Source organism: Coregonus lavaretus (assembly GCF_964263955.1).
Source record: "Coregonus lavaretus genome assembly, chromosome: 6".
Taxonomy (NCBI): domain Eukaryota; kingdom Metazoa; phylum Chordata; class Actinopteri; order Salmoniformes; family Salmonidae; genus Coregonus; species Coregonus lavaretus.
Window position 1 is genome coordinate 32,279,067 of NC_139993.1, and position 12,449 is coordinate 32,291,515.

The 12,449-nt window shown below is 40.6% G+C and overlaps 1 protein-coding gene across 1 annotated transcript in view; it reads right to left on the minus strand.

The window, feature by feature from the left end:
• The window catches only part of LOC311131342 (ankyrin repeat domain-containing protein 13C-like), an 81,624-nt gene that overhangs the window by 53,711 nt on the left and 15,464 nt on the right, over positions 1-12,449 (minus strand). Inside the window, exon 3 of the mRNA XM_084164283.1 lies at positions 10,976-11,017. Coding sequence (XP_084020409.1) covers positions 10,976-11,017 — 42 coding nt within the window. The remainder of the gene's footprint in view (positions 1-10,975; positions 11,018-12,449) is intronic.

Here is a 12,449-nt window from a genome sequence, read left to right on the forward strand (position 1 = left end):
AGATAAATGATCTTATCGCAATCTCTACAGCACAGGTGTCAAACCCATTCCACGGAGGGCTGAGTGTCTGCGGGTTTCTGCTCCTCCCTTGTACTTGATTGATGAATTAAGGTCACTAATTAGTAAGGAACTCCCCACACCTGGTTGTCTAGGGCTTAATTGAAAGGAAAAACCAAAACCCTGCAGACACTAGGCCCTACATGGAATGAGTTTGACACCCCTGCTCTACAGCATTTAATCATGAAAGAAATTTGATTTGACATAATAATAATAATAATGCAGGAAGAAGAGAGGTCAGGGCAATTCCATGATAACGGAATTCACTTTAAAATGTATGCCAAACAAAAACCATTGATTTTAAAGTTTAACAAACCATACCCCAGCTAGCACATTTGATTCCTTGGAAGATGTGGGAATGTACGTTTTTGGTTTCCCATTAGCTCTGGGAACGAAGCCATACGTTTCCTGACCGGTAGAACGGAAAGTTTACTAAACGTTCTGAGAACATACATTTTTAGGTTACAGGGAGGTTCTGAGAACTTTTTACCATGGTTCCCTGAAAGTTTTCCTGGGAGGTTTTATTGATGTTCTGAGAACAGAAATTATAGGTTATTTGAAGGTAATTAAATAACATTCTGAGAACATTCTCTAAATGTTGTGAATGTTTTGAATGAAATGTAAAGGTTATTTGGAGGTTTTTGAATAACTTTCTTACAACTTTCACAAAAATGTTTAATAAGACTTTTAATAACACTGCTAGCTTAGTTTGGGTTAACTACAATTTTTGCAACAATTTCAAAGATTTTACTGAGTTACAGTTCATATAAGGAAATCAGTCAATTTAAATAAATTCATTGGGCCCTAATCTATGGTTTTCAAATGACTGGGAATACAGATATGCATCTGTTGGTCACAGATACCTTTTAAAAAAAGAGGTAGGGGCGTAGATCAGAAGACCAGTCAGTATCTGATGTGACCACCATTTGACACATCTCCTTCGCATAGAGTTGATCAGGCTGTTGATTGAGGCCTTTGGAATGTTGTCCCACTCCTCTTCAATGGCTGTGCGAAGTTGCTGGATATTGGCGGGAACTGGAACACGCTGTCGTACACGTCAATCCAGAGTATCCAAAGCATGCTCAATGGGTGACATGTCTGGTGAGTATGCAGGCCATGGAAGAACTTGGACATTTTCAGCGTCCAGGAATTGTGTACAGATCCTTGCGACATGGGGACGTGCATTATCATGCTGAAACATGAGGTAATGGCGGCGGATAAATGGCATGACAATAGTCCTCAGGATCTCGTCACACTATCTCTGTGCATTCAAATTGCAATCAATAAAATGCAATTGTGTTCATTGTCCGTGGCTTATGCCTGCCCACACCATAACCCCACCACCACCATGGGGCACTGTTCACAAAGTTGACATCAGCAAACCGCTCACCCACACAACGCCAGTTCCTGTCATCTGCCCGGTACAGTTGAAACCAGGATTATCCGTGAAGAGCACACTTCTCCAGCGTGTCAGTGGCCATCGAAGGTGAGCATTTGCCTACTGAAGTCAGTTACGATGCCGAACTGCAGTCATGAGCAAGACCCTGGTGAGGATGCTGAGCACGCAGATGAGCTTCCCTGAGACGGTTTCTGACAGTTTGTGCAGAAATTCTTCCGTTGCAAACCCACAGTTTCATCAGCTGTCCGGGTGGCTGGTCTCAGATGATCCCACAGGTGAAGAAGCCGGATGTGGAGGTCCTGGGCTGGCAAGGTTACATGTGGTCGGCAGTTGGGAGGCCGGTTGGACGTACTGCCAAATTCTCTAAAATGACGTTGGAGGCGGCTTATGGTAGAGAAATTAACATTGAATTCTCTGACAACAGCTCTGGTGGACATTCCTGCAATCAGCATGCCAATTGCACACTCCCTCAACACTTGAGACATCTGTGGCATTGTGTTGTGTGACAAAACTGAGTGGCCTTTTATTGTCCCCAACACAAGGTGCACCTGTGTAATGATCATGCTGTTTAATCAGCTTCTTGATATGCCACACCTGTCAGGTGGATGGATTATCTTGGCAAAGGAGAAATGCTCACTAACACGGATGTAAACAAATTTGTGCACAAAAAGCGTATGGACAATTTCTGGGATCTTTTATTTCAGCTGATAAAACATGGGACCAATACTTTACATGTTGTGTCTATATTTATGTTTAGTGTATTTTGAACTCCATAGATAGTACACATGGAAATTAATTTGCTTTGGCATTAATCATGCAAACACATTTATTTTTTATTGTGGCACAGCGTCAGTGAGATTCAAACCTTTAAATAGAACCAGGAGGAAACTGAAGTAAAAGTTATGCTGAAGTACTGAAATTCCCAAAGAAGAACGTTGTTTGTTAACGTTCTTGGAACAATTTGAGAACATGACTTTAAATAGAACAATGAGGAAACCTGTAGGAAACGTTATGCTGAAGGATCAAATCTGAACCAATCATAGACGTCTATGTTTTACAAGTTTGGACATCAAAGTACAGCAGAGCACAGTAGAGTACAGTACAGTAGAGTACAGTACAGTAATGTAGAGTATAGTTCAGTACAGTACAGTACAATACAGTACATTATAGTGTACTCATCTTCAGTGTGCTCTACTGTGTACTGTACTTAAGCAATAAGGCACAAAAGGCAGTGCTGTATCATGAATACGGTCACAGGTAAATGGTGTTGTTCAGCCCGACGTGATAAAAGTGAAAATATAAATGTTTTTTTTTATTTATACCGGTAAATGTGTGCTTTAGTATTGTTTTCATCGGCAACTGTGGTATAAGCGGGATAAAAAACCTCAGTTCTGTACATTACCTTGGAAAAATTTACTCCACAAAGGGACAAGGCTCCGCCTCGTCCCGCTGCGTCGTACATTATTTCCAAGGTAATGTACAGAACTTCTGTGTTTATCCCTTACATACACTATACATTTTTTTTTTTTTACTTGACTTTACTGTACTGTACTGTACTCTAATGTGCTCTACTGTACTGTACTGTGCTCTCTAAACTTGTGAAACATAGACGTCTATGATTGGTTCAGATTCGGACTGGACCAAATCTGAAACAATCATGGACGTCTATGTTTGGGCCAAGTCAAGGCCGGTCCGGACCAAAAATCAACATCTATGGACGTTGAAATCAAGGTCAGGGTGGACTGACCACAGAAGAGAAGAGAGAGAGGCAGAGAGAGAGAGGGAGGGAGGGGTTGTCCAGACTGTTTTCACACTTGCTTTGACCACCAGATGACAGAAAGAGAAAGAAAAATAACAGTATGCCAGTGGAAGGGGAGCACTGTAGCAAATCAAATCAAATCAAATTTTATTTGCCACATGCGCCGAATACAACAGGTGTAGGTGTCCCAACTGTGGTTTGTGACTATTATGATTTCTCATTGTAGCCAATTCAATTGCAGTAATTCTGTTACAGATTTTTCTGAAATTCTATTACCAATTTGGTAACAGAATTTTGAGTTTTAATCATTTATTAATTCATAAACCAAATAGAACTAATTTACCTGTTACTTCTGTGAACTTTCATTATCCTCCCTCCACATGAGGGAGAGAAATTAGAAAATATCTTAAAGATATGTGGGTTTTTGGTAATGGAATTTCAAGGCACAGGGCAATGTTTCTTAAACTTCCACAAGGAAAATAATTTCTTCAAAACTAAATATAAGTGTTAATATTAGTTGGCAGGGGTCTTTACTTCAACATTATTGTGTTTTGATGTATTTCTAATTCCTTTTAAGACATTTTCTGGACCTAAGACCCCTTTTCCATCTGTTTGACCAGAAATCAAAGCAATTTCTTATTCCTAACAAAAATATAGACTCTTAGGTTTCATTTGACACCAGATTTGACATGCTCCTATGAACTTCACATGTTGGTGCTCATGGGTTCTTTTACATGGAAATACCCGTCACACTCTCCATGTATTTGTATTTTATTATGGATCCTCATTAGCTGCTATCAAGGCAGCAGCTACTCTTCCTGGGGTCCAGCAATATTAAGGCAATTTACATTCAGTTAAAACATTACACTTCACAACACATTATTACACACTACTACAACATATCTACAATACCAAATCCACATGTACACTACCTGTCAAAAGTTTGGACACACCTACTCATTCAACGGTTTTTCTTTATTTTTACTATTTTTTACATTGTAGAATAATAGCGAAGAAATAAATAACACATATGGAATCATGTAGTAACCAAAGTGTTAAACAAATCAAAATATATGTTATATTTGAGTTTCTTCAAACAGCCACCCTTTGCCTTGATGACAGCTTTGCACACTCTTGGCATTCTCTCAACCAGCTTCATGAGGTAGTCACCTGGAATGCATTTCAATTAACAGGTTTGCCTTCTTAAAAGTTAAATTGTGGAATTTCTTTCCTTCTTAATGCGTTTGAGCCAATCAGTTGTGTTGTGACAAGGTAGGGGGAGTATACAGAAGACAGCCCTATTTGGTAAAAGACCAAGTCAATATTATGGCAAGAACAGCTCAAATAAGCAAAGAGAAACAACAGTCCATCATTACTTTAAGACATGAAGGTCAGTCAATACGGAACATTACAAGAACTTTGAAAGTTTCTTGAAGTGCAGTCGCAAAAACCATCAAGCGCTATGATGAAACTGGCTCTCATGAGGACCGCCACAGGAATGGAAAACCCAGAGTTACCTCTGCTGCAGAGGATAAGTTCATTAGAGTTACCAGCCTCAGAAATTGCAGAGTTCAAGTCACAGACACATCTCAACATCAACTGTTCAGAGGGGACTGCGTGAATCAGGCCTTCATGGTTGAATTGCTGCAAAGAAACCACTAATAAAGGACACCAATAAGAAGAAAAGACCTGATTGGGCCAAGAAACACGAGCAATGGACATTAGACCGGTGGAAATGTGTCCTTTGGTCTGGAGTCCAAATTTGAGACTTTTGGTTCCAACCGCCGTGTCTTTGTGAGACGCGGTGTGGGTGAACGGATGATCTCTGCATGTGTAGTTCCCTCCGTAAAGCATGGAGGAGGAGGTGTTATGGTGTGGGGGTGCTTTGGGGGTGCTTTGCTGGAGACACTGTCTGTGATTTATTTAGAATTCAAAGCACACTTAACCAGCATGGCTACCACAGCATTCTGCAGTGATACTATTTCATAGTTTTGATGTCTTCACTATTATTCTCCAATGTAGAAAATAGTAAAAATAAAGAAAAACCCTTGAATGAGTAGGTGTGTCCAAACTTTTGACTGGTACTGTACGTGAGTGTAGAGTATGTGTATTGGTGTCAACATCCAGCGCCTCATCACAAACAAGACACATCCCTCACTGTATGCTACAGAGGCAAGCACACATACACACATACACACAAAGCAGTGCAGTGTCTCCTTCCAAACAGAAATCCCAATAGGAGGACCACACCCACAATATGAGATGTTGTTGATATCGCCTGTCTAGCCGGAGGAATCTCCAGAGAATAGGGTAGTGTCATTAGCTAGGGCTAGGCTCATTACAACAATCAATTCAACCACTATACATACTTAGTTGGCTAGAAAGCACTAACCAATATCTACAGTGCCTTCAGAAAGTATTCACACCCATTGACTTTTCACACATTTTGTTGTGTTACAGTCTGAATTTAAAATTAATTCAATTGAGATTTTCTGTCACTGGTCTACACACAATACCCCATAACGCAAAAGTGGAATTATGTTTTTCAAAATGTTTACAAATTAATTAAAAATGAAAAGCAAAATGTATTGAGTCAATAAGTATTCATCCCCTTTGTTATGGCAAGCCTAAATAAGTTCAGGAGTCGACATTTGCTTAACAAGTCACATAATAAGTTGCATGGACTCTGTGTGCTCTGAATAGTGTTTAACATGATTTTTGAATGACTAGCTCATCTCTGTACCCCACACATACAATTATCTGTAAGGTCCTTCAGTCAAGCTGTGAATTTCAAACACAGATTCAACCACAAAGACCAGGGAGTTTTTCCAATGCCTCGCCAAGAAGGGCACCTATTGGAAGATCAGTAAAAAAATAACAAATATCCCTTTGAGCATGGTGAAGTTATTAATTACAATTTGGATGGTGTATCAATACACCCAGTCACTACAAAGATACAAGCGTCCTTTCTAACTCAATTGTTGGAGAGGAACAAAACCTCTCAGGGATTTCCCCATGATGCCATTGGTGACTTTAAAACAGTTACATAGTTTAATGGCTGTGATAGGAAAAAACTGAGGATGGATCAATACATTGTATTCCAAAACATAAATCCTGTTTGCAACAAGGCCCTAAAGTAATACTGCAAAATAATTGGTAAAGCAATTCACTTTTTGTCCTGAATACAAAGTGTTATGTTTGGGGCAAATCCAACACAACACATTACTGAGTACCACTCTCCATATTTTCAAGCATAGTGGTGGCTGCATCATGTTATGGGTATGCTTGTAACCGTTAAGGACTGGGGAGTTTTCCATGATAAAAAATTCATGGAATGAAGCTAAGTACAGGCAAAATCCTAGAGGAAAACCTGGTTCAGTCTGCTTTCCACCAGACACTGGGAGATGAATTCACCTTTCAGCAGGACAATAACCTAAAAGACAAGTCCAAATCTACACTGGTGTTGCTTACCAAGAAGACAGTGAATGTTCCTGAGTTTTGACTTAAATCTGCTTGAAAATCTATGGCAAGACTTGAAAATGGTTGTCTAGCAATGATCAACAACCAATTTGACAGAGCTTGAAGAATTTTGAAAAGAATAATGGGCAAATGTTGCACAATCCAGGTGTGGAAAATTCTTAGAAACTTACATTTACACTTTAGTCATTTAGCAAACGCTCTTATCCAGAGCGACTTACAGTTAGTGAGTGCATAAATGTTTCATACTGCCCCCTCCCCCCCCCCCCCCCCCCCCGTGGGAAACAAACACACAACCCTGGCGTTGCAAGCGCCATGCTCTACCAACAGAGCTGCAGGGGACTAAACTACTTGAAGCCCATTAATGCTTGTTCCGCAAGGTGGTCCGGAGGCTCCGTTTGGAGGGTGTGACGCAATTGCGGAGCCTTAGGAGTCTTGCAGAGGCCAAATCAAGCTCCGTACCGCATTGCTGTGTGCCTCTCAAATTTTGTAGCAATGCGGAGAGCACCGTTTAGCTCCGATGATTGGTTGACGGTAGGTGGGGGGCAGTACGTCCTGTATAAACACAAACTCACTTCCTTGACAACTTCCTTCACACTAGCTCTGCTCCGCGATGCGCAAGAAGTATGAATGCCCTGACGGCTGCGGAAGCCACATCGCAGTAATTGCTGTACGGCAGTGGTCACCAACTGGTCAATCGCGATCGACTGGTTGATCGTCAAGGCATTCCTAGTCGATCACCAAACATTTCTGTAAAAAACCCAACGATCATATCTTGCGTTCCTATTTTTTTAAAATTCATTTCGTGCTGTTGGCGGTTGGTGCTCTTGATTCAGCAGCCCTAGCGCCGGGAAGGCAAAGTGTTCCCATTTTGAACCATTTCATGTGTCTGAAGGTACCACTCCGCCTATCCGGCAGGCCCAGAGAGCAATTTAAGTGCACCTATAGGCCTACCGCTGGCCAATCAGATAGCTCAGATCACCGTGTCTGCACAGTTTCATCGAGCCATAGACTATAAAAAGGAAACTCAAACTCAACGCAAGTTGATACTGTGAGATTTCAAAATGTTTAAAACCATGACTAGAGAGAGACTCAAAGAATACAGCAAAGAGCTGCTGTTTTTATGAGTAAGTTCATGTTTAAGTTTGTTATTCAGCACGTTCAACACTTCTATAAGCCATTAAATGCACGTTCTCCCTACAGCCAGCACTGCAGCTGGAATTAATGAGTATAGCAAAGTGTTCCGATAAGCTTGCGTTGTTATTATTAGCGGCTTGGGTCTTTTTAATATCAAGGAATATTTCACTTTCTCTGATCATAAGAGTAACAACATGAATTGGTGCATGAGGCAGAAATAATGCAGTGCGAGTTCGCCATCAGCTGGAAGACTGTGTCCCATTTTCTCAGTGGAGGGAGGGAGGGAGAGCAGAGGGACAGTGTCGGTGAGAGGCAGCCTCACCGCTGCACCCTCCCTCCCCTCAGACTGACCATCAGATGCAGGCCATCAGTCCAGTAAAAAAAAAAAACTCAGCCTACTTATGCCTTAAGTAATACAACAAATTATTTATTACCATTGTGATCATATACCTAATTAAAAATATATATATTTGAAGACTTTCTGAAGGCACTGTATACTGTAGTGGGAATGAGATTTCCATGTACTTTCAATCCGGTTGTGTTTACATCTGACGAACCCAAAGCAGTGAACAAGGAACATAAGCCTAGGTTGTTCACTGAAAGCCCACTGCAAAAATTCATAAATCTTTCAGTAGCATGTACTTTAGTCTCCCAGTGAAATTAAATGTAGGCATCTAGTAAACGGGTATGCCATGAATATTTTACGCAGAAGTATGTTTCCGGTCGAGCCAATATAACTTAATTCAACACAAAAAGATTGATGTAATAAAGGATTGCACAAAGCCTTGTAGCATTCGTGGTGATATTTATTTGTGTTCAAACTACCCACATAGGCTATATATTATCCCACAGTGTCAATAAATAAACAAAAATATGTAACTTCCGTAATATGCAACCTGCCAGAACTGATGAAACAGGGTGTGGTCTCTGCCTGGATATTTCTGGGATGAGGCCAATGATGTACACTACCAGTCAAAAGTTTGGACACACCTACTCATTCAATGGTTTTTCATTATGTTTACTATTTTTTACATTGAAGAGTAATAGTAAAGACATCAAACTATGAAATAACACATATGGAATAATGTAGTAAACAGAAAAATGTGTTAAACAAATCAAAATATATGTTATATTTGAGATTCTTCAAATAGCCACCCTTTGCCTTGATGAGAGCTTTGCACACTCTTGGCATTCTCTCAACCAGCTTCACCTGGAATGCTTTTCCAACAGTCTTGAAGGAGTTCCCATATATGCTGAGCACTTGTTGGCTGCTTTTCCTTCACTCTGCAGTCTGACGTATCCCAAACCATCTCAATTGGGTTGAGGTCAGGGGATTGTGGAGGCCAGGTCATCTGATGTAGCACTCCATCACTCTCCTTCTTGGTAAAATAGCCTTACACAGCCTGGAGGTGTGTTGGGTCATTGTCCTGTTGAAAAACAAATGATAGTCCCACTAAGCCCAAACCAGATGGGATGGCGTATCGCTGCAGAATGCTGTGGTAGCCATGCTGGTTAAGTGTGCCTTGAATTCTAAATAAATCACAGACAGTGTCACCAGCAAAGCAACCCCTCACCATAACATGTCCTCCTCCATGCTTTACGGTGGGAAATACACATGCGGAGAGCATCCGTTCACTCACACTGCATCTCACAAAGACACGGCGGTTGGAACCAAAAATCTCAAATTTGGACTCCAGACCAAAGGACAAATTTCCACCGGTCTAATGTCCATTGCTCGTGTTTCTTGGCCCAAGCAGGTCTCTTCTTCTTATTGGTGTCCTTTAGGTTGGTTTCTTTGCAGCAATTCGACCATGAAGGCCTGATTCACACAGTCCCCTCTGAACAGTTGATGTTGAGATGTGTCTGTTACTTGAACTCTGTGAAGCATTTATTTGGGCTGCAATTTCTGAAGCTGGTAACGCTAATTAACTTATCCTCTGCAGCAGAGGTAACTCTGGGTCTTCCATTCCTGTGGTGGTCCTCATGAGAGCAAATTTCATCATAGCGCTTCATGGTTTTTGCGACTGCACTTGAAGAAACTTTCAAAGTTCTTGAAATTTTCCGGATTTACTAACCTTCATGTCTTAAAGTAACGATGGACTACTGTTTCTCTTTGCTTATTTGAGCTGTTCCTGGTCTTTTACCAAATAGGGCTATCTTCTGTATACCCCCCTACCTTGTCACAAGGCAACTGATTGGCTCAAACGCATTAAGAAGGAAAGAAATTCCACAAATGAACTTTTAAGAAGGCACACCTGTTAATTGAAATGTATTCCAGGTGACTACCTCATGAAGCTGGTTGAGAGAATGCCAAGAGTGTGCAAAGCTGTCATCAAGGCAAAGGGTGGCTATTTGAAGAATCTCAAATATATTATGATTTGTTTAACACTTTTTGGGTTACTACATGATTCCATATGTGTTATTTAATCGTTTTGATGTCTTCGCTATTATTCTGCAATGTAGAAAATAGTAGAAATTAAGAAAAACCCTTGAATGAGTAGGTGTGTCCAAACTTTTGACTGTATATACTGTATAAATCATTGGATGTGACTAGCTACCTTTTGAACAGTCTAACTTTGAACAAAAGCCCATCTCTATATCTTCCTTGATCCAGAGAGATGATCACTAACATGAATGATCTGCAACAGTCATAGCAGACTACATTTAGGAAATAAAAATCATTAATACAGCTAGGTTAATCATCATTGCCAAGTTCCATCTGTCAGGGTATGTGTGTGCCAACTGTGCCACATTTATCCATCTCAATCATAGACAAGCAGCAATGGCGAGTCTCTGTTTTGTGCAGCCTTAGATTCAATAGTAGGCTAATTATGCAATCTTCACTATTCTCGAGACAGTCCGTTCTAGCAAGGGAGTCCACTCTAGAGATTTTAGTCTGAAGGCAATTCCATTAAAAGGGGTTGCCAGTGCAAACCTATTTTGGTCAGTTATAAATCCATAAGATCAACCTGTTTAGAAATGCATGAGCATCCTGCCTTTTGGAGTTTGCCTCAGAGAGGACATACCAGGCACACACATGCCAGACACAACACACACTCACCACACACACACACACACACACACACACACACACACACACACACACACACACACAAACACCCTAATGAACTCAGTGCACTACTTACCTTTGTGACCCATCATGACAGCGAGGTGTAGGGGTGTGTTTCCTGAAGAGGTCAAAGAAAAAACAGAGTTTAGACTGTGCATTACAGTTAGGCCTGCATACAGACACTCTAAGGGCTCTATTTTCGGCTGCCTTTAAGGCGGCGCTAGTGTCAAACGCGCCGTAGTTTGCAATTTAATCACTTAAGAACTGGTGCACTGGCATTTTCCAGCACCAACGCCATGTTCGGCAATTTACCTGTCTAACATCAGCAAGCTTCTGCTCAGATGGGAGGGGAATAATGGTCTGAGGCTGTTTTTCATGGTGCAGGCTTGGCCCCTTAGTTCCAGTGAAGGATATCTTAACGCTACAGCATGGGAGGGGTGTAAATATTTGAGGTGTCATTAAAAACATGATCCAAAGTGCTAATTTCAGGCAGTGTTGGTAGGGATATTTAAGACCAACCAAAATATGGTTCTAGCGGTAACGCAGTTACACACTGCCCATATGCGCTTGGGACAAGATGTGATTTGGTGCCTGTATACTTCATATTTAGAAACATAAATTATAAAGTTTGAGAGGAGCAAAACTGTGAGCTGACATTCCCTTTTTATCTATGTATTGTAGGCAGGCCTACATTATGTTAGCCATGCTTTGGAAGTGCGTAAAACCCCCTCCATGATGTAGGCTACATGTGTCCATGCCCATCAAGAAACGAGAGATGAGAACCTCGGTGTATACCGCGGTGAACCTCGTATTTAGAAGTTATTTTCCTGTAACAATTGTTTGTTTTCTGTTTCATTTTTTTTCTCTCCATCAAGCCCTCCGTAGGCTGCCCTTACCCGATGCCTATGATAATGAAGGCTGGTTCAACAGCAATGGGCGATTTTATGATGTCATTACATTTTACATGTATTAGTTGTTGTTTGAAAAACGAATAGATTGCTTCTTTTTGTTGAATTTTATTCAAACCAAACTTTTTAGAATGATTCACTGTCCTGGTTTTATGGTGAGAATGTCAGTGGCACGCATGCAATGCAACTTCAAGAGAAGTGTAAATGCGATCTTTAAGATGGTTCCAATATGTATATAAAACATAGGCCTATTTGGGAGCAGTATAACGGTGAGTGGACAATCTCCTTTTCTCTTTATATTGGATTTTGTCCAGCTACTGTGAAATGTTTAGTTGTGCATCAAACCATGCCCACTGGAAGCAATTATGGTGCCTGTAAGTGTATTTAGACATAGTCTATTTAAAACGAGTTGTTGTTTCATCCTGTTTTATTAGAATTATCCACTCTCTTTTTAGGCCTTATCAATAATGAATGTAATCATGCTCACCCATAATGCAATTTACAGTAGGCCTAGCCCCTATATCAGTACAAATGCTATGTATATACACTAGATTTTATTTTTAATCAATTATAGCATAAGGCTGTAACAAAATGTGTAAAAAGTCAAGGGGTCTGAATACTTTCCTAATGCACTGTATATAC